This window comes from Gallinula chloropus (genome assembly GCF_964237585.1).
Source record: "Gallinula chloropus genome assembly, chromosome: 1".
NCBI lineage: Eukaryota > Metazoa > Chordata > Aves > Gruiformes > Rallidae > Gallinula > Gallinula chloropus.
This window is the reverse complement of record NC_140085.1, coordinates 134975786-135001409: the sequence shown is the minus strand read 5'-3', so window position 1 is coordinate 135001409 and position 25624 is coordinate 134975786. Positions and strand designations below refer to the sequence as shown.

Below are 25624 nucleotides of genomic sequence, written 5' to 3'. Positions count from 1 at the left end.
TCAAATACTATCATGGGCCCTTGCCACTTGCAGCCATGGCTCTGCCCTTTGATTTAACTACTCTAATCTGCATTGTGAATTGCTTTCTTGCCATTCCTTCACTGCTTCTTCTCCCTCAAACCATAAGAGAAATTTCAAGATTACCAAGAACACAGGCCATCAGAAGTGTCACTGCTTGGATATTTGCAATATTACGAAAGAGACATACAGAAAATGTAAAGAAAACATTCTTTTAAACAGAGAAAGCGATTTGTCGCCTGAGGGCATTCAAACATATTGTAAGAAATTTGTCCCAGTTTAGACATGGACAAAACTGACTATGTAGTGCAAGCAATTTTTTTAGAGATTCCCATTTCGATGGAACTATCACAAGATATCCAAATATTTGCTTGGCTGGGATCAGGTGAGATGGTTCAGCCTTACTTCTAATGAGTCACTAATCAAAGAAGGGCCAGAATAGTAATCAGGAATCCAGGATCAATGAAGATTGAGCATTTGGCTAAATTAAAACCCAAAATCAGTCTTGAACTGATATGAGAGCTGATGAAGGTTTGCAAAACTGTTGATATATTTGAGGCCCCATGTATATTCTTTTTTTTCTTCGATGCAGTAGTCAAACTGGAAACTGAAGTGTTAAAAGAGCACAACAAATACCAGATATCCTGCATTTAAAGCATGTCATTAAAGACTTATTGTGGAGAGCTAGAGGATTGTATGCGCCTTCTTTTCCCCATGGGCTAATCCAATGCAATGAAGGGGGTTAAGGGGAACTTGAACTGTTGCACAGCTGTCCTACAGCATGCTGGCTACATCCACTTCCAGCCTCCCAGGACATGGAACGTACTTGAAACTGAGCTCAACAAGAGCTCCTGCTTATGAGATGCCTAATCTAATCTTTTTCAAGCAAGATCTGGGAAGTATTCATTCCAAAAACTGAAGTTCTGAGTTTTGCACATAACTAATGACAGACATTTATATGAAGAGAAAGCAAAAAGCTCATCTGAAGAACCACAATTTATGCAGTGTTATTGAAGTCCTGGCTTCTACAGATGTCTGCCTAAACATTTCTGAAAGTTTGTATTTTATTTAAGAGGTTGTATTATGGAAAACAATCTGTTTTTAATCAGTCAGTACATATTACTGCATTTTGTGGTTGAAAAATTCCATCTTATCTAACCAGGTATGTATGAAAAGCAATTCAGCATTATGCAAAACTGGCAGGCTAGAAAGGACGGCTACATAAGTAAGGATTAGAGAAGGTCAACATGGTGATTTGGTCTGTGTTAGGTAGGAGACCAGTGGAGCTGTCACAAACCTAATTCAGCTATTTTTGCTGGCCCATGACAAATTGGCAGTATGGCAAAGGACACTTTGAAGGACCTCTAGAGACTGCCCTCCCGAGGATGTTATTTGTCCCTCTGGAGAATGAAGCTAGAAGTCCATCTCCTGGCATGGCTGGAAGGACTGGGACACACAGGGCACACACTGGCTTCCTCTGCCTACCAGTGCAGCATCAAGCAGTTGGACTAAGCAGACCAGCACCAGGAATTTATTCAGAAAACAAGATTGATTTTCAGTGCAATTTCTCTACAGTGAGGAAACAGGTGCATCCGTGAACACCAGATGTTGCTCTGGTGGCATCTGAGGACCTGAATAGGCACCATCAGTAAGCCCGAGGGGAGCCAGAGCACAGTGCTTCTTGGAAAATGTCAAATTCCACTGCCCAGCTGCATGGTGTATGAGGCAAGTGTCAATCAGCCAGTCAATCATGAAGACCCAACTCTGACTTAGACTGAATTGTACTAAACAAAGAAGCACTTACAATTATGTTTTATGGTATTTTTGTGTATTTATAAACTCTTCTGTATTTTGCCAAGAAGTGCACCATGAGCTAATCCTTCCACTCTGGAGTGCTCTGGTTTTGCACTGCTGAAGTCATTGGTGGATCTGATTTTTCCTTCCAGAGAACAGGCTTCAGCTGCAGGAGGTTACTCTTGATATAAAATATTGGCATCCACACAGTTTAGTGCTTCTTCTGGCACATGCTCCTTACTTGCTGCCCACAGTTAGAGCTTGGTCTAAGCAGAAGTGTAAATCTCACCGTTTTCTTCTCTTCATTTGCTCTACTTCCTATTCAGTAAACAAAACCCCTCTACTATAGTGAGTAAATTCCCTGAAAGGAGTTTGGTATAGTGAGCAAGAGCTACCCACAGGTTTAGAGTTTAGACACAGGCTTAAGTAATTTTTTGAAGCTTTTGAAGGCTTAAGCATCTAAAATACTTGCCAACCTGTCCTGATAACCTAATTTCTTCTGTACAAAGCTTTTGACCAGGCATCAGATCTTGAATTTAGGCATCAGGAAAACAAATATCCTTGACTCAGATTTCAGGTACAAAGTTTTTATTATAATTAAATCTTTTACTTTACAAGTTGCTATGGATAAACCAGCTAATAATGTTAAAATAATCCTAGTAAACTTACATACTTAGGGACTTATTAAAATAATTTCATGGTTGTGAGCTGACTTTAAATAGTGAATATGAATTTCAAGGTACAGATCATGATTTGGCATCAGATTGTTTCATATTTCTGTCATACTCGGGTGAAGCTTCTGTTCTGACCTGCCAAAACCTTATTCCCAAAACTTCAGACATCAACTCCAGATTCCAAATTCACCAAGAAACAAAATAAAACCCAACAGAAACCCAAATCAAAACCCAAAAAAAAGACAAGAAAAAAAACCCAAACTAAAACAACAGAAAAAAACCTCAGGAGCTTGTGGTTCAAAAACCAGGTTCAGGTCTGAGAATACCTGGACAGGCTGGAGAAGTGGGCCCAGGTGAACCTCGTGAGGTTCAACAAAGTCAAGTGCAGGGTCCTTGAACACAGACCTGAGGAAAAGGACTTGGGAGTACTCATGGTTGAAAAGCTGGACATGAGACACCAATGTGCATCTGCAGCCCAGAAGGCCAATAGCATCCTGGGATGCATTGAAAGAAATGTGCCCAGCAGATCAAGAGAGGTGATTCTGCCCCTATATTCATCTCTGGAGAGACCTGGAGTACTGTGTCCACCTTTGGAGCCTTCAACACAAAAAGGACATGGACCTGTTGGAGCACATCTGAGGAGGGCCACAAAAGTGACCAAAGGGCTGGAGCAACTCTCCTATGAAGACAGGCTGAGGGTTGGGCTTGGTCAGCTTGGAGAAGAAAAGGCTCCAGGAGAACCTTATAGCGGCCTTCCAATACCTGAAAGGTGCCTATAAGAAAGCTGGGAAAGAGCTGTTCATGAGGACACGTAGCCATAGGACAAGGGGTAATGGTTTTAAACGCAAAAAGGGGAGATTTATGTTGGATATTAGGAAGAAGTTCTTCAATATGAGGGTGCTATATCACTGGAACAGGTTGCTGAGAGAGGTAGTGGAGGCCCCATCCCTGGAGATATGCAAGCTCAGGCTTGATGGGGCTCCGAGCAACCCGATCTAGTGAAGAACTCCCTGCTTACTGCAGGGGGTTGGACTAAATGACCTTTAAAGGTCTCTTCCAATGCAATACATTCTCTGATTCTATAATTTAAATACCAACGAACGCACTGGCAAAATAACCACAGCAAACATAGCGCTACATTCATGCCTTGTATCTGCAAGCGATAAATGAAAGCAAGCAGAGCACACTGGGGAAACAGTCAGCAGTCAGAAGTGTCATCCTCTCATTTAATGTACAACACTGAAAGCTTTCCCCCAACCCAGCAGTGGATCCCACTCTGTTCCCAGACATCCGGAGCTCCCTCGCCTATCTTACTTCCAAGTCATGCACATATTTTGCCCTTTTCTTTGGTTGTGCTGTGACCTGCCCAAATGCTGTGACCACACACTCATCACCTCCTGCTAGATTTTATAAACCTGAGTTGAACCAAGTTGCTGGCTCTTGCTTTGCCAGCAGTGAACAGTCCAAGATTTTCTGGGTGGAAGGACTGAGAGTGACTTGGATGTTCAAGAAAAAGCTCAGGGAGTGAGGGACACATGCTACAGCCAGGGGAACACCCAAAAAATAATTCCTTTCCTTCCCCTGCTACGACATTATTTTTCAGTCTCTACTGGAGGGCACATTCACACAGCTTAAAATGCAATAATCAATTCCACGTTGATCCAACTATTATTTGAAGGGCCAGTAACTCAAGGACAGCTTATTATTTAACAGCTCTTAAAAATGTATATGTAATGGTTAAAATACCAACAAGCCTGAAGCAAATGTCTCATGTGGAGGCCACAGCAGAGACTTGCAGATTTCACTTCTTTCAGCATTGCAGCTAATCACAGATGTGTTTCATTTTACTAATATGAATTAATCAATGAGTATGAACTAATGAATTGTTCATACAAATATGAACAACTGCATGAGCATACTGAAATTTACCTCAAGAAAGTATGTTTGCAAGTACTTTTGCAGTTTATTTTTACTACGTTCCCGTGATGATAAATCCCTTACAGCATGCCAAACCATAAACGCAACTCAAGCCAGTTCTACTTGTCAGTACTTGAGGTCCCATCATTATATTCCAAATGTTATTTTCCATTTTTTGTTTCAGCTTACAGCTTGAAACCATATCTGGGGTAAAACTTCTGTCGGTGAGAGTCAGTGGATTGTGACAACACGTTCCTAGTAGCACCGCAGGACTCTGGTCTCTCAAGACATTTAAAAAATGCTATTAAGAAATAAAAATTCTGCTGTAGTTTGGCAAGGTGATAGATCACATCATATGAAATCAAATTATGTTTTCAGAGAAATACAAAAGTGTAAATAGAAACCCAAATGTGTGCACCCCTAAGACTTCGAACTCGCACTGCACAAGCACAGGCTTACCTATTACTGTTCCAATTTCTAACACAGTGTTTTCTACTGCACCTTCTGAGGCAAAACCTTCTCTGTTTTCTTGACACTCCAGATTCTCAGCCAAAAGGCAGAGTGCTAAGGAAAGGCTTGTGTGTTCTCTTTATAAGATAACAAGAACAGCTAATAAGAGTGTTGTATGTTCTAATAGGAAGAGACTTACAACATTTTACTAATAAAGTAAGGACAAGATGCTTTGTCTTCAATATTAATGTTAAACATCCATACGTGAACTAGTAAAAATGGTAAATCTCACATTCAAAAAGAGAGCATTTAATGCACATAGAGAGTCAAAGCAATTTAAGTTCTATACGTCCTGTGTCTTACCACTGTCAGCTGCAGTGTTTGAGGTGAGTAGCCACAGTGCCTGCTGTGGGGGCTATGGTAGCTGCAGAGCCTGTGGGTCTCTCCCTTTTCCTTTTCCTTTTTTTCCCTTTTCTTTCCTTCTCCTTTTCCCTTCTCCCCTGCACTTCCCTGTCTACCACAGAGTAGGGCTTTCATGGACTGGACACCGATGGGACTCTCAGCCCATGCTCAGCCTATCCTGGAGCTGCCACCCCACCCCCCAGATCCTTTTATGGGGGCATGATACCATGTGGTGTGGAAAAACCCTTGGCCAGCTCAGCTCACCTGTGCTGGTTCCTTGAGAATATTTATCCCTTTCCTTGCCAGAACCAGGACAAAATAATAAGGAACAACAGAAAATAAAACATACGACCCCACAGACCCTCTTCTAAAAGACCAGCAAGCAATAGGTACAACCCAACACTTCCTTAAAACCACAGAAACTTTAAAAAATCATGATGATTTAAAAATGCCATTTTTCTGTTACCTCTTCTCCCTCCAGAATGCCAAATGCAGCAGTGACAGTCCTCTAGAGGAACTCATGTGTGAGCAATGAAGCTTTATAACTTACCTTTGAGTGATTTACAGTGGATCTTAGACTCTTTCATCTTACCCAGTTCAGCATGTCTAAATTGGGGATGCAGAACCGAGTTAGTCTTGCATGCCTGTTGACTGTCTTCACATCAGGTGGGCTAACAGTAGGAAAATGTAGAATCAGCCTGCCTGAACCATATAGCTTTGGCCACTCTCTGTAACCATTTATCATGACAGGCGTCCAGACAATGAAAAATAAACGTGCTTACATTTTGGTGAGAAGATTAGCAATTTAGAGAGATGTGCAAATCCAATTATTCCCAGAGAAAGAGAGGGAGAGATCTTAACATTTCATTCGACACATTTAGATAATGTGACCAATATATACAGACTTCCTCTAGACAAATTATTCATTTGATTTACCACATCCTTTGAAGTTTTCCCTACTATCAAGGCTGTCAAACTTTTTCCACTGAAGATACGAGCCAATGCTGATTATCTAAGTATATTTTAATGGCACTTTGGGAAGATATAAAAAACATAAAGCCCATGAAAGTATTTATTTGGAACTTTTAATTAACCAATTTTGATTTTGATCTCAAAGTTTTCTTTGGAGAAAAGACATGGACTTGATTCACCCAGTACGTTACTCTAAGTCTGTATCTTCTACATCCATTGTTTCTGAGAGTCAGGCCCAGGCCTACAGACTTTGAGAGAAACACCCCTGTAGTCCTATAAAACAGACACAAACAAGCATGCATTTACATACGTACTCCTACATCCTCTGTAACACGGAAAAAATAAGCTGTGCAATGTGCAAAAGGTGTAGAGGGATAACACAGACTCTCCTCTGGTGCTTCTGTGCATGATTAAAAATAGCCTTCTGAGATCATACAGTACTGACTGAGGGCTGAGTACGATTTTGTGCACTCAACAGTTTTTAAAACACCCCATGAAAATATAGGTCTTTAATTTTCTTTTTTCTGTTCCATGACTGAAAGAGGTAGGTTTTTAGTCCCTGGGGAAGAGAAGGCTCAGGAAGAACCTCATGACAGCATTCCAGTACTCAAAGGGCAGCTACAAAGAGGACAAAGGTGCTCTCTTCACAAAAAGCTACAGGAAGAAGACAAGGGGCAATGGTTACAAGTTGCATTGGGAGAGGTTTCATCTTGATGTAAGAAATTATTTACCGCGGGAACAGTCATTCACTGCAACAAGTTCTCCAAGGATGTGGTAGCATCTTGATCACTGGAGCTTCCCAAGATGCAGTTGGAAAGACAGTCTGGATAATCTCATCTAGGCTTCCTTTCCGATGAAAGTTTGGACCGGATCATCTTTCAAGGTGCCTCCCAACCCGTGCTGTTCTATGAGTGATGATTTATTAAATACTTTTATGAGTTAAAGAGCTGTATCTATAATTGAAGTACCCTTTTAAGTGTGGTTTTATGTGCTTGTGCATGCAGGCACGTATGAGCGTGGTTTACAAATGCCACAGTAAAATCAACTTACGGTTTATCCTGGGTTCTTATTTTAGCTCACTGGGCTCCATGCCTGTAATTTGAGCTGATTTGCCAAGTTTGAGCTGATTTCAGTTATGCAACCCTTGCACCATTTTGATCATTATAGGGCCACTAGCAATCAAAAGTGAGCTATGGATAGTAGAACAGAACTGACATCTATCGAATTCCTACTGGCCTGGTCCACTCCCGCCTCTATCTCCAGGACTTCGGAAAGCAATGCCTGGCAACACTTGTCAACCCTCAGGATGTCAGGCTCTCCCAGACTGAAGGGCTTTGACTCCTCCTTTCTGCACGCATGCCTGTTCGCCCCGTGCTTAAACATACCAATCTGTGAGATGGCCAAGAAAATAATTGTGCAAATAGCTGAGGGGGTACCAGGAGGATTATGCCACATATTGCCTGCATAACTGATGTCCAGACCAACTCTATTTTCCCAATTGCTCTGGTGTTTCTAGAAGTATATACGTTTTAGAGTTGCACTGTGACAGGAAAAGCACACTGGCATCCATCCTTTCAGTTTGTTGTAACTGTTCTTGCAGGATGTGGGATTTGCATTGAGAAACTGCATGTTCTAGGTAATATCATTGAATATTGAAATGGCAGCTTCCACTAACTTTAATTTTTTTAATTTGTTTTTGCTATAGTTCCTATTTCCTAAAACTAGCTTTGACCCTTGTTAATTAAAAAGGAACTTAGTCTATTTAATGGTTCGATATCTGAGGGATTCTTTGTTTTCATAGTAATGTATTTGTTCCCGAAGCTAACAGCAACTCACATCTTGCAATGTCTTTGTTTCCATAGAAACCACCTTGTTTCAACTGAAAGAAATAAACGAAACACCAAATACATAAGGCCTTTAAATGCCTTTAATCGTTCATTTAAGTAATTAAATAAAAATTGATAAAACCAATTTTCTTAATAGAGATAAAACAGTAATAGTGCATGCTTTGTACTTTCCCTCAATGAATTTCAATTACTTTTACAAGGGAGAAACACTATGATCCTTATTTTAGAGATTATTCAATTTCCCTATGATCAAGTGCCTTTAATTCAAAACCCTTTGAAGGCTATACTAGTTTTTCTACTGAGCCAGTGAGCTTGGAATGAGACTAATCAGAAAACAGTACTTTTAAGAAGAACATCCCTTCAGCCATAGATGCCATGTGCTGCTACCACGTGCTGCTACCATGTGCTTGTGAAGATATTAATTATTACTTTGTTGTCAGACTCAAACTGGCACCTTTTGGTATCAAATTATTGCTGAAAGAACATACATATGATTACCAATGACACCAAAAGCTATGACTCGGAGATGCCTAGGTATGACATACGATCATAGAATCATAGAATGTGCAAGACTGGAAGGGACCTTTAGAGATCATCTAGTCTAGCCTTCAGGCAGTAAGCAGGGACATCTTCACTAGATCAGGTGACTCAGAGCCCCATCAAGCCTGGCCTTGAATATCTCCAGGGATGGGGCCTCCACTACCTCTCTGGACAACCTGTTCTAGTGATATAGCACCCTCATATTGAAGAATTTTTTCTTAACACCCAACCTAAATCTTCCCTTTTCGCATTTAAAACCAGTCCAACAGGTCCATGTCCTTCCTGTGTTGAGGGCTCCAAAGCTGGACACAGCACTACAGGTGAGGTCTCACGAGAGCAGAGAGGCAAAACCGCCTCTCTCGATCTGCGGACCATACTTCTGTTGATGCAGATCAGGATGCTGTTGGCTTCTGGGCTGCAGATGCACATTGATGGCTCATGAAATAACACAGGCACTTTGCTTTTGCCACAGTTGATTGATATATAGTCAAAAGGAAAAGTTACTGGATAAAAATTCCCAATTCTGACTCCTAAAAGTAGTATCACAGAAATATTTTGTGAAAAAATATTGTCTTGCTGCTGAATGTAATTTTAAAAGTCCATGTCTGGAAAAGGAGATTTGAGCAATTCCTGCTGGATTTCTCCAGAGCATCAAAGTTGCACATTCCCATTACCAAACACACACTGTGGCATGTCTCCAGTGTATGACATCGGGTGCTGGATGCTTTTCAAAGTAAACAAATGTCTGTTTTGTTTAATTTTGCAGAGTTCTCTACAGGTGCCTTCTGAGGTGCCTTGGGTACAAATGGAATTTGTACATCAAAACCACTTTTAAGACTCGGGGCCAAACAACTAGCACTAAAACCAAATATGAATGAATAAGAAAAAGGAATCACCATAAAAGCAATGCATCTAAAAGTACAACATGGTGATTTTCTTGAAGGAAACACTGAACTTCATAAAAAAGCTTTTGATCCTGATGTGTGCACAAAAGGCCCTGTAGATTCCAATGGATATCTGGCTGACGATGTGCTCTTGTGCTCATGTGCAAAGGTGGCTGTTGTCATTTTGAAGGTGGTCAAGTGCTGGAACAGACTACCCAAAGGTGCTGTTGAGTCCCATCTCTGAAGATATTCAGTATAATCCCTAAGCAATGTCCTTCTCACTGTGCACTGGGCTGGACTAGATAACCTCCAGACATCTCTTCCAAACTACACTTCAGTGGTCTGTGGGGACAGGACAAGGGGCAATGACCTCAAGTTGGAGCACAGGAAGTTCCGCACCAACATGCAGAAGAACTTTTTCACAGTGAGGGTGACAGAGCCCTGGCACAGGCTGCCCAGGGAGGTGGTGGAGTCTCCATCTCTGGAGATATTCAAGACCCGTTTGGATGCCTACCAGTGTATTATGTCCTAGGGAACCTGCTTTGGCAGGGGGGTTGGACCCGATGATCTCATGAGGTTCCTTCCAACTCCTACAATTCTGTGAAATTTTGTAAACTATTCTGTAATTCAATAATCAAGATGCTTATCTTTATAAATCAAACATTTTAGAAAAAATGTGGAAATCTGAAGCTCTTTTCAGATAGGTAGTTGAGCCTTAAATAATTTTTATATTATGAAAGTATAATTTTTCACTAGCATAAGAAGACCAATGAGATCTATAATATACAAATATGAAGTAAGCTAATGTACTTTCTATAAAAGTAATAGGAACTCATAAATGTCTAGGAATTTAAGATTTTGTTTCAAACATTTCAGGAGACAGATTTCAGGAAAATCAGCTTTTAGGGTCTCAGTAAGCCTGTAAGCTTTATCAGATGTGCTTCATATAGCATATAGGTGTTGACTTTTTCTGCACGTTTGATTAAACTATTTAATATAGGTTGTAAACCATGAGTGAATAATATGGCTACATAGCTTGTTCTGTTAACTTCATTGAAACTATCCTTCGAATCCTCTGCAGGATATCAAGTTCCAGTGAATAACATATTTTTTGTAAGGTGTACAGCTACAAAAACATCACACCTTTTCTACCTCACCTGGAATCTGTCACAAAGAATTACAATCTCTATTGTAATTATGGGATGCTTTCAGCTCTCATGGCAATCATGAGATATTGTAAATAAAGTAGAACAGGAACTTAAAGGAATCTTCAGCCTTTCCTATTTCATATACTCTACTAAAAGGAAAATCTGATTTCTTTTCTCTCCATCCAGTTGTTGGGCACTCTAAGTATGGGTGAAAAAATTACCACCCTTCTTTCAAGACTCAGTCTGTCAGCATGTGGCACCAGACAGCTGTGATTTAGTGCTCCTGGGCTGCACTGATGGGCATGAAAGTTTCAAAGAGCTTTAATTTTAAAACCCATCAACGGAGAGAACACATTCAAGCCTGCTTTTAACTGCTTTTAACATTTGTTTGCTCGATATGAAAGCTATGGGGCAGAAGGATGAAAGAGGCTAAAATGTGTGTGGATTGCTTTGCATAGAAGTACAAATTAAATTAAGACAATTTAGTGCTATGCATTGTAAGAAAAGTGTAAGGAAAAGAGCACCATCCAAATGAATTAAAAGTCTTTATATAAAACTTGTGCCTGTTTCTCATTTTTCCCTGAATAGTCCAGTTGCCCCATTTTTCTCTGTCCCACTGAACTCTGCTTTTTTCCCCCCAGTCAAAAATGCCACTTAGCTGAAGTGAAATCCTTAATTCTTTTGAGGGTATACAGTATGGATCTCCTAATTAGGACATCCTGTGGAAACTCAATTAAGAAAAAGACTGCAGAAAGAGGAAAGAAATCCTGTATAAAACTTTTACTGAAATAATGCACCAATTAAATAAAAATGCAAGCTAGAAATGACACACTCTTCATTTTTCCCTGGAGGTCTTGCAAAAGGCTGAAAGCATTTTCAACCCACAGATTTAAAAATTCGAGTGCTATCCTGCATCGGAGCTGTAATTAGTCATTTTGATACTAACAATGGAGTTTATAATTTCACACCAGGCTGATCATCACTTAAAGCCATTTATTTCAGCTCAGTACATCCCCTGTTAATTGGAATGTTTTGCTTGTGGTGCGTCCCCATTAAGATACCGTCAAGTCATTACGGCCATTAGGCTCAACCTCTTCTCTCCAACACAGCCCAGGAAAGAGCACCCCTGTCCTGTCCCCGAATACATGCATACTGATAGCTGGATCTAGATACACTAATGGCTATCTTCTGGTTCAACTGTGAGCGTTGGGTGAAATCAAAGAATCGGTATGCAAAATGTGGCAGTCTCTTTTGCCCAGGAGACAGGATTCTGCAATGGCTGTGGTCATGTTTGGCCTTAGAAAGATGAGGATTTATAGCGCCTGCCTGCAGCAGGTTTCAAAAAGTAGATCTGCTATACACAGAGGGCTGAATTCTGTAAGAATCAGATGTTTTCCAGAGATGTAACTGAGTTCATAAATTATCCTCAACTACTTAAAATATATTTCAGACTTTTCTAAGCCTTTACTCGTATCAGTAGGGACCGTAGTTTCACCTGTGATTATGCACATTTGACATTTCACATTATTAGATCCTGATTTCACATATAGCAATGTCAAACCTTAGCTACTCCAGATTAAATTTTTAGTTACAATCTTTCCTCGGCCTGATCTTACTTAACTTTTGTTTTTATGAAAATGTCAGCCAAAACCACCAGCTAATTTTGCAGAACAGGCTAAGGGAATTATGCTGCCATCAATGATAAAAAGCCCCCCTTTGCAGCTTCAGTGCTTTGAAAGCTGGATTTCAATTTGGCAGGAGAGGTTTCTGTGCCAGGTATGTGCTTTTTTTGCCCTTTGCTGCCAGTCCTTCCAAATTCAGGTATGACCTGAAAATACTGTATGTCACAGCGTTGCACCAACGATCATCAATGCTAGCTGAGTTCCAGACCCCAATCTGACCAAACAGTACATGTACTATCACAGTAGAGCTCAGGGCTACTAAAACCAAATTACAATATCCTTCTCCCACATAAGGCAGGGTCATATATCAGATTTAAAAGCAGAGAGTTTGCCTCTCTTGTGCCCTCAGTCCTCCCGCCCATAAGAACCCGCTAGTTAATGCAGAGAATTCAATTGAAAATTTAAATGAAGCAAGCACCAGAGTTTGATTAGAGACAGAGAGGGGAGTTCAACAACGATGTGATATCTGGTGCATTAGCAATGGATAAAAATTGCTCCTGATGAGTCTAGATTGGAAGAAGGTGCTGGGAAAAAACGGATGGGTAGCTGGAAAAGCGGAGTGAGTTAAGAGTGATTTTGGAAAAGGATACTGAGACTGGGAGGTGGGTGGGCAGGAAGCCCCTCTGGAAGTACAGCCAGACAAGTGAAAGGGTAAAGTGGCAGGGGAGATGATAGAAATGACAACCCCAGGAATGAAAAAGCGGCAGAGATGGCTGAACGAAGGGGGAGGAAGAAGCAAAGCAGAAGGACCAAGGGAATGTCAGTATGAATTAGATGAGAATCTGCATATAGGGATAACTGTGGTGGAGAAACAGCGGGGATTGGGAAAATAAAGCCTTGGAGGGGAGAGACACTGGGGCAAGAGACCAGGGAGGGCAGAGCCCTGAGCAGAACCGTGGTCTGAGGAAGTGGGGGGGCTTACCGAAAATAGTTGAGCATCCATGGAGATCCAAGCAGTCTGGGAACCAAAGGAAAAGGTTCAGAATAAATACAGATGTAGAGCCAAGGAAATGGTACTCTTGGGGCACAGATGCTGAGTACACACAACTGGAAAAGGATCTCAGCAGGCAAGGAGACTGAAAGTGGGTGTCAGGAAAGGGAAAGACTGAGTCTATGGGAAGAAGATGGAAGGAATTAGGAACTAAGTCTCCCTCAAAAGGAGAGCCCTCTAGGTGAATAATTTTGCAAGCCTTTGTGTGGGCTCATATTGACATAGAAAAAAGTCAGCTCTGGACAACATTCTTATAATTCTCAAATGATTCCTATGATATCAGTCATACTTTTCCTTTTAGGAAAACATTTCCATTTGCCAGCAAAATGCAATCATATATTACAACAAAATCACATAAAGGGGACCAATAGAGGCAATGCTCTGTTTTAATTGTTTCTCCCAGTTCTTTTTTGCAACCTTGGGAATTCTGCTTATATGCAAAAAAAGAGAAGTAAAGAACATAAATGGTTCAACAGCTGTCTCTAGTTATGCTGCTCTATTGTAGATACTGAAAAACAGAAGTATCAAAGGATCCTTTAGTCTTCTAATTTACCAATCTGAGATTTCTGTTTCTAAAATTTTGCCGTTATTTTTATTTAGTCAGGGTTTCAGCCCACCTAATCTTGGAAAAGGAGACTGAAATAAAGCACTTGTTCTCCTAATCCATCTTTTGATTACTAAAAGGCTGCCATGTTAATATGATTGCTTTTCATTTTTGTTAAGGATATTTCAATGTAAACATCAGCTTTTTACTCTCCTCAAGCTAGCAGGGTGTTAGAGGACAACATTATTTCATTCTACCTGCTACCAAGTATAATGTATAATACAGTGCAACTTGTCATCAGCTATAGTTAGGTTGGGTGTTTAGTTTTCCTATAAAGTTCTCCAAATAGAAGACTGTGGAGTTTGCAGTTCTCTGTTTTTTTTTTTTTTTTTTGACATTGCCAATCAAAGCAGAAATTAAAGTGGCTTTATTTCCCAAGTTGCAATTATTTCACAAAATGTGTTTTCTCACAAAATGTGTGACAGTTTTGGCCTACAGCAATTTGTTGCTTTGGAAAGTGTCTAACATGTTGAGCATCTGTTTTTAAGGAAAAGATACTTGGTTGATGTAAATTATGACTCTGATGAAGTTATTTGTGTCAGCTGAGAATATGTCCCTGCTAACTGCACTGCTGATATTTACTTTGAAAAACAGATAAAGTGTCTTATGATATTTATCACAAAAAATTCCCAAAGTTATCATAATTTTGAGTCTGTGTTACGTAATCTGGAGATTAATAGAGGGACTGTTAACAGGGCATGCAGTGACAGGACAAGGACATGAGCTGAAGGAGGAGACATTTAGATTAGATATCAGGAATAAATTCTTCATTCTGAGGGTGGTGAGGCCCTGGCACGGGCTGCCCAGAGAAGCTGTGTCTGCTCCATCCCTGGCAGGGTTCAAGGCCAGCTTGGATGGGGCTTTGGGCAGCCTCGTCTAGTGGAGGGTGTCCCTGCCCATGGCAGGGGAAAGTGGAGCCAGGTGATCCTTAGGTGCCTTCCAACCCAAAGCAGTCTGTTATTCTATGAATCTGACATACAAGCCTAAGGTTCTACATGGGTCACTTCAAACCTTTTGTTAAAGACATGAAGAGCACTGAGTTTTCAGGCTAATATAGGACAGTCAAGTATACCTTTATAGTACAAATATAGTGACAGATCTGAAGTGTAGGATTTAGCAAAGTGGTGGCATAACTTTGTCCTAAGAATGGAAAAACACATCAGGAAACTACAAGAGGCATTTTTTAGTGTGCTATTCAGTGGATACACATCAAACAAGTTTAAGGTGGGCTGGGGTGTATCTGTCTCTTGGAGACAGCTCTCTGGTACCTGGGCTCACAGTGGGAGAGACTGCTCTGCCCCGACAACAAGCCATACAACCATCATCATTCAAAACTTGTGTATGGCCACCGGGCAACACTTTGTCTCATGCCAAAAGAGAAGTGAAAGTGTTGACTATCAAAGTGCTTCTAAAGAATGCTAAGATGTTAATTCTGAACATGTGGGTTTCATTGAGTTTCAATTCCATCTTTATTACCAGATAAACTCCAGTCAAGGATGCCACGACAACCAAGCTGTCCCTGCAACACTTCTATACCATGGCTGACACCTTCAGTGTGGACAACGCTGAACTACACTGGCTTCTGGTCTGTCTGTACTTTCAGTTCTGAAGCTCTGGTTTGGATTGCAATCAAACAATGAAGTAATTGGTGTTATAGCAGGCTCAATGTGTTGACTTATGTTTTTCAACGGTATGTTATCTGCAGTTGCAAATATGTTCTTTGTGAGGCCAAATCCGTGAAAACATTGCACAGTGGAAAAGAAAAATAGTATTCCCAGGTGCTAATACTGTGATAAGCAAACCTGTCTGTGTTCTTTACATCCAGAGACAAGTTAAGACCACACAGGAAAGCCACAGCCTGACTCTGCTAGTTGGTTTAAAGATATTTTAGTATTCATCCAACGCTTGCCATATGCCAAAGGTGAAATGTTCTTCCTTGGCGCTTTTATTCAGGACTATCCATTTCTCTTACGCTGCTAGACAGTGCTATCTGTTCAATGAATCAGACTCACTGTCTGGAAGAAAAACTGCTTCTGAAAATAAAATGAGTAAGTCTGACTTGACCCACACAGAGATATCTCAGCAAATCCCAAATCCCTTGTGAAAAAAATCCTTAGACAAAACAAGATTTACCATTTCCTTAAGAAATTTCAGAAATGGCATATAGCTCTAGTGCACATCAGCATGCCTTTAAATATAACAGGTTTACTATGTTTCTTTCTTGAGTAGTTTTCTACAAAAAAAGCATTCCTGACTGATAACATCTGGCAAAGAAAACATGAGTTATGAAACCTGCATTATTTGAGCACAGACTGGTAGGAAGCAAACTACAGAACAAGTTTTCACATACATTTCGTCATAAGTTTTATTCCCAGGAGTGATGTTTATTCTCTGCCCTTTGTCATGTCACATCACTGAGTATTTCGGTTCCTTCATCTAGAAAGGAAAGAAATATAATACCAGCCTAACTCTACCTAATGAGGCAATGCAGCACTGCCCCCAGGGCAGCACCCAGAGGTCTTCAACAGCTGCTCTCCATTACACCAAAACCTTGCCATGTAAATGCAATACACGCAGCCACTTGTTGGGTGGGAGCAGCCTGCTCCAGTCAACCCATTGGAACTGGTTAGATACATTACAAGAACACTGAGCATTAAGAGTCCTGTGGTCTTCAGTGGGATATTGTCACTTATGGGCTGTGATGGCAAGGTCAGTTTTATGGTCCTGCCAGCCCCACTACCCTGACTCTGCTAGCACCACTCTATGTGGCTGTCACGAATCTGTCCGGCTGTCACGACTCTTGGCAGCTGCAATGCAAACTAGCTGTGGGTTACAAATAAACCTCTGAAATAAAGGAGGAGGGAATAGGAATATATTTTAAACCAGTATAGGAGATGCAGTTTGCAATGCAGCTCCATAGACAGTAGTGGCAGGAAAACTGAGGAAGTGATAAGCTGTGACAGAGCAGGAAGACTGGGGTGCTAAAGGGTCAGAAGTTGCCAGGCAGTCTTCACTTCACAGCCAGTATTCTTGTGGATTCACTGAAAAGTAACCCTGACTCACTGAGTCCCCTCAAACACTGTAAAATATAATTATATAGATCACCACTTGTTACTGATGTGATATTAAAAGGGGGAGGAATTTCCCAAAGAAAAAGATAGTCAGGATCTGATACTGTATGTGATGATAAAAGAGAAAGAGAAGGAATAGAGTAACTGTGTAGCTGGTACCAGTTCTCAGAAAAGCATGAGCTGAGGTGTGTGATTGTGTCTCCTTGGTCAAACATTATTCAGTTTGCAAAACAGCCAGTCAACTCCAGCTGCAAATTAATGTTACTCATTAAACCTGATCATTTAATGATGTTCTACTTACTTCTTTTGAACCAGCATGATGATCTGCAATATGAATGTGTCTTACTTGTCTTCTAAGATCTATTTTAAATTTACGTATGTGGCCAAAAGACTTGTTCTACTTTAAAGTACAATAAACAGTGCCCTCATTTATTCCATTATGTGACACTGTGCATTTCACATGCCCACTAAAAATGTCCTTATGACTGGATGTGTTTCTGCTTGTGTTCAGGCAACTTAATGATAAATGCAGGTTTCCTTACCTGGCCTATCATGGCACTACAGAGTGACACTGCCACAGCTCCTGAATTCTCAGCAAGTTCTGGACTCCAGGGTGGGGTTAGTTCCTTGGTGAGAAAGAAATGAATTGACACAGAGAGAGTTTATGGCATCCTGGCATCTTTTATTTATGGTAGATGCAATTTTCAGGGGAGGAGTTAAATAGCAAGGTCAGTGTGTGGCATGTGACTCAGAGACTGGTTCTGACACTCCAGAAATGACTCCCTCACAACAAAACTCCACACCATTTCTCCAAATACAGGGTGGACTCTGTTTAAGCTCCTTTCCTCAAGTAGTCAGACAGGGACTCTTAGTTTTATTTGTCTTATTTATTTTTTTGGCAGCAGGTGACTTAATTTCAAAAGTTATTAAAATAGCTTAAGAAGGTGCCATTGTTGAAAGGGGCACTCCTACTCTCACCCTTTCATCAGCACTGCAGCATATGGGGACATATATTCAAGCACATCAAAATATTAATCTTGTTGAAAACAAATCCTCCCCAAAGGTCCAGGACTGTAACAGCCAGTGCCAGTGAGGAGATGGATAACAAATTATCTTGAAGCAAGTAGGAAAGCAGAACCATCCCTCCTATCAAGGTGTCTGATTAGCTGAAACTGCTCAGAAAAAACTTATATAAGTGATATTTTCCTTTGTATCTAGAGCCTATATTATTTTCTTTAAGTTTAGGACTGTTGAAAGTCTTACAGCCTCTCTGAAAATCAAGCTATTTCTGTTTAAAAGTGTGACTGATCTGTTTGTCCAGAGGTCTCAGATTTGAATGAGACATTCACCATGCACGTATTTTAAAAAACACTAGAAAAAATAGGTGCCCATGAAGATTATATTTTGGGCACTCTAGCTCCTAAATAACTTTTCCAAATCTTGCATAAGCTCAACATAGTTGATTTATATACTCCATTGTAGCATCTACCTGCTTTCCACACAAAGAAGCATCTTACTCTTTGTTCTACAAGGAAAAGTTCAGTCAGATTTCAGCTAGTCAGAAATATTTTATTTGCATGTCATTATGGTTTGGTTATCTTTCTAGATGAACAAGTCACAACTGTAAAATTGGGAGTCCCCTCAGAACAGGGATCTGTAGAAGTGGGGGGGTTACTCATAAGTATAGAAAAATCTGACAGACACTCCCTGCAAACATTTGGTCCAACTAGCTGTGTAGAGTTGTGCTGGAGAAGGAGCAAAGTGGCTCTTCAGCATTCAAAAGGGAGAGAAAATATTGAGGATAGAAATTGGTTTGTGTCCAACAGGGTGTCATTTAAATTCATCCTGCTCTCTAGCTCTGAACTGAATGTCTGTTTTTCCTCCATGCAGATGTCTACAATAGCCTACAAACTGAGACAGAAGTCTTGGATACGTTGAAGTCCTACAAAGTTCATTAAAACTGACTGCTGACAAGGGGAGTGAGGAGTCCATTAATGGCCCTGCTGAGGAGGAAGACTGTGGTTTGAACTGGACTGACCCACAGGGCCTACTGAATCATGCGCCAACCTGGGAAGCAGCCCTTTGACTTGCCTGGCCAGTTGCCTTAAGAAGGGAAGAGGTACTGAAGACACACAAGGGTTTTCAAGAAAGTATGGCAAGGAAAGAAAACTGAATTCACAGAAGAAAATGGGCTTATTTGTAGGGGTTATCAAGGCACTGGCTGCTCTACTTGTAGCTTTGTGAGTCCTTTTACCCATATAGCCTACTTTGCAGTCTCCAGCCTGGGCTGGGGCTGGGTTATACACACTAGGAAAGAAGCTAACCTCTAGTCACAGGAGAAGTAAAAGAAAATAAGAAATTCTTAGCTAAATTCTTGAGCGTCCACCACTCTCAAAGCAGAGAGTATAACATCAACCTCAGCTGGAAAGTGCTACTGTTATAATGGCCGTATCACCAGTAATAATGCAGGGTACCACTACATATCTTTATGCAGTATACTAAAATACATATGATACTATATGCTATCCATTATTACATGGTGTACTGTAGTGCAATATTGCAATACACTGCTGCAGTATCACTAGATGTACTAGGATGAGTAAGAACATAGTTCATGGCCTGGAAAGGATTATAGTCAAGTATTACAGTGAATACAGCTTTGCTTTTTAGCACATTTGTTGTTAAGAGTTTTACATTCATGTTTTCAATACTTGTGCACCTGTCAAATTTGGGAAAAGTACCTAAATTAACAAGGAAGAACTAAATTATGAAAATAATACAGTTACAGCTGTAGACTGGCACATTTTCTCTAAGCACTTTTTAAGAAGATTCCCAAGGACTGGCCAATCCTAAAGACCTGTTCTTTAGCTAATTCCTTCCAAAGAGTAACATCAAGCACTTGGTAATCCATCATATCTTTGCAGGTAGACTTTGTCATTTGCAATGACAGTGCTCCATTTCTACATCTGCTGAGCAGGAGGGGAGCCTTTTTCTTGGCTCCTGAAATGGTTCAGAGGACTTAGGCTGGAATATATTGAACTGCATAAGTCTATACTCACTCTTAAGCTCCTTTGTAATTCTGCAGATACCCAGCACTAGCAATCTACAAGACTTCTACAACATGCAAAGGCTGATGTGACCCTTCAAATTATAAAAGAATGTGCACATGAAATAAAGCAATATACAGAGAATTGGTGAATATACTAATTGTCAGGAGAGAGGAACGGACAAAACACTGAATTTTGAGCCTGCAAGAAACCCTCTTCTCCTTTAGTGCATGAGACATTTATCTGTAAATAAAATGTCACTAGTGAATAATTGCAAAATTAAAAGAAATGTGTAGTAATTAAAGGCAGAGCTGAGCACTGAAACATTCCCTCCAGGGACACTGACTCAAATGCTGCCTTGTTTAAATGTTAAGAGAATTTAGGCTAGAACTCAAATAATGATAATTATCCATAACCCACAAATGACTAATTGATTACTGATGAGTGATAGTGGGTCAAAATTAAAGCAATTTATCAACTTGTTATGTAAATATTACAGAGTATGCTTAAAACCCAATAATTTCTGATTAGAGAACTATCCCAAATATTTATAAGTTTAAAAAAACCCCATAAGCCTAAAACTCACATTTTTTCCTGGTAGTTTTTAATACTTACTATATTGTTATATAGTGGATCCAAGATTAAAAGTTAATTAGTCTTCAGTTTTGAAATACCCACAATAAAGTAATTGATAGATAAGAAATTGAAGCGACACACTGTATTCTTCTGTCTCCTGCTGCAGTCCTGTCACACATTAGAACTCTGCTCTGCTAGATACTGTATAAATGTAAGACCAAAATTTAGTCCCTGCCCAAAAGCAGTTAAACATTACAAGTAAAGATCCTAGCATAAAAAACCCAGAAAAATTAATATCACTTTTTATTAATATTATTTTAAAATTCCTTGCAATGTGACATTCTGAACAAAGAAAAATACAGATTTCACTGCTTTGGAAGTGCCATCTTAGAGCCTGAAGTGTCTTCGCCTTGAATCACTGAGCTTTGCTCTACATGAGCTTTTCTCATGTGTAGGGGACTACACATGAGAAATGGGTGTGTATTTGGAAAATGGAAGCACTGAGACAATGAGAAGAACAGGGAAGACACAGGAGGTGCACTAAAAGTACCCCTACTTAGGCTACTGAAAGGAACCATAGGAAGTTGCAATTCAGGACATCAACACATGAGCATACTCAAGTGATGGCAGCACAACATGCCTGAAGCAATAGCTGAGACATAAAATTTTGACAGCAGTACCTTGGACAATGAGGAGGAGAACAGCAAAACTGGAAGTGATGTTTGTGAGGACACAAGAGTAGGAGTCTATGTGGGGAATGCTCAGCATATGAACAAGCAAAGACAGGAGCATGTGAACAGCTGAAAAAGGAAGGCTGAAAATCTGAGAAACTTCATCGTACCCTAAGCAATTGTTTTAGACCAATACCAACATATACACAAACAGATATAAAAGTATATACCTGCTCGTGCACGTGTTTGCCAGTGGTTGAAAATGTCTTGGCAGGATTAAATAACTTCTGTGAGTGTGCGTTATTCAACCCATGCAATTAGCTGACTTTCTCCAGACCCCAGCGGTTTTTGTTTCAAGCTTTGTTTGTTTCTCCCGAGCTCCTTCCCCTTCAGAGCTTGTTCCTGACCAATCTTAACTGATCTTATTTTAGCAGTAAGCTAAAACCAAGCACTCTCATGAGAAGGACTGCCTGCCTGTAGGGGGTGCTAAGAAAGACATCAAGTCCCACAAATGTCATTAAAGATCAGAGTGTCGAAAATCTTAAAAATTGATTTCTTAGATGCATATTCTCCGAGGGAAAGTTTTAAAGGGAGCAGCAGACAGATGGGGATGAGGAAACAGTTTCACCTATTGAGAAAGGAAGCCCAGGTGGTTTAAGGAACAAAAGAAAGTGGGGGAACACAGGAAGGGAAAAGTATGAGGAAAGCCACAGCTGGCTGAATGTATTCTAGAAAAAAATTACTGAAGACTGTAGAGTGTTGTAAGAATGATGGTAGAAAGATAACTGCATTGACTGAACACACTGTTCAGAAACTTCATGGGATAAGGAAAATATAAGGTTTAACTTCTACATTTTCTTTTGGCCCCAAGATAACTCTTTCAACATAACAACACCTATAAGGAGCTCTGTTTTCTTTCCTGAATTGCACAGCAATTTTCTCATTGTGTATGATCTCACCTGTGTGAGGTCCATGCTCCTGCTGCAATGTCAATGTTTATAAATAACTACATACTGAACATATATTACATTGAACACATACTTGAACTTTGGCATCCCATATGATTGATTTGAACAAGCTGCCTTAAATGTCAATTAGCAGCCTGTGACTGGAGCACGCAGTCCCCATCACGCCTTTTCACAAAGTTGCCCCTTGCATATATGTTCACTTACAGAACCAGTTGTGAACTTCCAACACGGACTTCTCCCTAATCATTATGAAAAACAGAATGGCTATTCTGAGATGGTTTTCCTTTTCTGTTTCCCTCAAGAAATTGCTGTTTCTCTCTGCATAAATTTTATTAAAAATGGATCATTCCTGGAGAAAGTAAATAAATGTACACAAGCATTTACAAAACCAGCAATAGAAAGTGAATTTCCAAATTCAAAATTATCCCTGCTCCCAGTCCCCCCCCCACAATCCTATCACCCCAACATCTATAGTGCTCTGTAATGACAGTTCCGTAAAGACAGGTAGGGTTCACCTTTGGACTAGCTCTTTTCTTTGCAACACAGATTGGAATGCCTTAATTAAGTGAAAAAGGAAAAAAGAAACCCACAAGTGTCTCTATTTTAAAGTTTACACCAGAATAGAAATTGAAGCTTTGTGACCTAATAATGTGTGTAAGTGACAGGAGATTCAGTTACTGGTTCTGAAATAATCAAAAACTGTTGAAGTGAATTACAGCATTAAACGTGGCTCCTTGCCCAAGCATTAAACTGTATTTAATCTAAAGGGTTTTTTTCTTGCAGACTGAAGAATGGAATATAATATTAGACAGGAGATGATAGAAGATAAGTCAATTTAGTAAATATTAAGAGTAAGGAGGGGAGGAGAGTATACAATTTTATTTCATTCAGTCTTAGCTTTGTTTTACATAGATAAAAGTAATTTCAAAATGAACTCCTGTGTTAACATAAATAACAACTGTTTCCAATGCTTATCTTATATTTTCTGTGAAAATAAAAGAATGCAAAATGACTATCATTATTTTCTTGATCCTTTTGGCGCTTGATCAAAGATAAACCTGATCTTTTCTCCCTGTGCCCTGCACTGAGATCTTTTATTGGAAGTTGCACTGCAGCATTCATTATTGGTGAAGTTTCAGGTTGCACCATTTGTTCCACTAGGACATAGTGCTTTGTAAAACTTTAACGATACTTCTATCTAACATAACTAAAAACAAAATATTTGCTCAGTTTCCTTGTTTGAAATAAACATCGAAATATTTAGAATAAACTAGGTAGAAATTGAGAAATTTGTTTCCAGCTACTTGAGGCAGCATTGTTTATTAGTTAGAATATGAGCACAACACTTCAACCTGACCACCAACAGAAACAACAAAACTTAGGTCCCACCTCAAGGCTTGGCAACAACTGTGGGTAAGATAAACATGACGCTTTCTGTTCTCTCTTGAAACTGAGGGTACATTCACAGAAAGTGTGGGAGTAGATACAGCTCTGAAGTGTTTCAAGAGGAGAGAGCACAATAGAAGTGATGAAATAATGCTTGTGGTGCTCTGCAGTGCCACATTGCTTCCACTTCACACTGCCGTTTTTGTTGAAGCTCCAAGAAAGCTTTTCTCCCATCCTGTCTGCTCGAAAGTTTAGATAAAGAATCTAGATTTAAAAGTCCAGACAAAAGTCAAGAGATCGTACCTGTATCTGTAACAGTGTGCAAAATAATTTTCAGCCCCCAAGTTCTCCAAGAGTAATGCTAGACCAGCAACTAAAAGAATTGATTTCCAGCTACAATCCACTCTACAGTTCAAAACCTGCATGATCTCTACTGCAACCATTGATGGTGACTCACAGGAAGAAATAAAGTAACAGCTAGTAGTAGAAGGCTATGTCTCTGATTTTTTGGGACATGCTATGCTCCTACTTTGCAATGATGACTTGCACGATGCAACAATGCTAGCAGTACTGTTTTAAACGGATCGCAGTCCAGAAAATGTTTAAGACAATGTTTTTTTAGTTTAAACTAAGGATACCCAGAAACTTAGAGGATTTAAAAAACAGACTATACTATTATTTTCTTATTTATTTATTATTTTCAAGTGAGTTTCTCTTGCTTTATACAGCCCTACATTTAAAAGAGTATGTTCTTTTTTTTTTTCTTTTAACATGTCCATGTAACTTTCTCACATGGTGGAAAATATGCCAAAGAGGAAGGGGTGCTTTGAGTTTGTTGCATTTTGTACTGTGGTAAAAAAATGCTGGTTGGAGGCATTCCTGGAAAATACTGTCATTTACCCATTCTGCTTAGTGCAGTGAAATGGCAGCCCTGGAGTTCATCACGTAAGCCCTCATATGAGCGGCCCTTACTCTTGCATGTGGTACAACTGGAGACAGAAGCAGATCACTGCACCATATATTTCCATTACATGGGGATGATACATACTATACTGTTGTTTTAATGCTTTTCTCAAAAGTTTTGAGAGAACGTGTAGAGTCTTTTAAAGTCCCATTCCAAATGGTTCCACAAAATGCAGATAATTTGTATGTGCAGGCAAATGCATTGGACTGCTGTGACCTCTTCCAGGTAGAGGTCCCATCATGGCTATCCTACCCCACGGGACTGAAGCACACCAAAGGAGCGTATTACCCATAAGAGCACAATCAACACCTTCCCATTATCCCTACATTATTCAATGCACCTATTTAGGAAAGTTGACTTGATTTGAAAACATTTTTTGAGACTCAAAGCAGAGGTCTTCTTAAATTTGTAAAATACATGAGTGTTAAATAAGGAGGTCACTCAGTCTGCTTGCTAAGGAATAAAGTCAAGAACCCTGTGAATCTTATGAAAATCATTTGACCTCCTTATATGTCAGCCATTCTACAAGGATCACTGAGTAAAGTAGAACTGCACTAAAAATCAGATGCAACATATGCATGAAACATGCTTGAACCAAAAAAATCACATATGAGACCCCATGCTGCAGGCCCTTATACATCTGGACTTAGTAATACATAATGCTTCATGGCCTCCTGTGGCACCTTGCCTAAGAAGACCTAATCTTCAAATTACATCCTCTGTCACCTATATGCAGTAAAAGTACAGATCTTTAGAAAGTGATCTCTGCCTTTTAAAATGTAAATGAAACAGCCAAGAACAAACAGAACAAAGAGTAATCTGAAAGAGTATGGTTTGTTTTTTTTTCTTGAAACCAAACAAATTTTAGAAAAAATCTAGTATTTTAAAGGTTTCCACACACATTTTGCATGGAGAGAGATGAAAGATATGTGAGAAAAAATCTATACAATGACATTATTAGGGCTTGTAGAGGAGTAAATCAATAAATAGCAGTCGGATGCTAAATTCAAAAAGCATA

The 25624-nt window shown here is 39.8% G+C and overlaps 1 protein-coding gene across 2 annotated transcripts in view; it reads right to left on the bottom strand.

Annotated features, from left to right (window-relative positions):
• The window catches only part of MID1 (midline 1), a gene marked incomplete at both ends in the record, with an annotated part of 97036 nt that overhangs the window by 49482 nt on the left and 21930 nt on the right, over positions 1-25624 (bottom strand). The window contains one exon of one of the 2 annotated variants that reach the window (XM_084272824.1): positions 17537-17620. The exons of the other annotated variant lie outside the window; for it this stretch is intronic. Coding sequence (XP_084128950.1) covers positions 17537-17620 — 84 coding nt within the window. The remainder of the gene's footprint in view (positions 1-17536; positions 17621-25624) is intronic. 2 annotated transcript variants of the gene reach the window in all.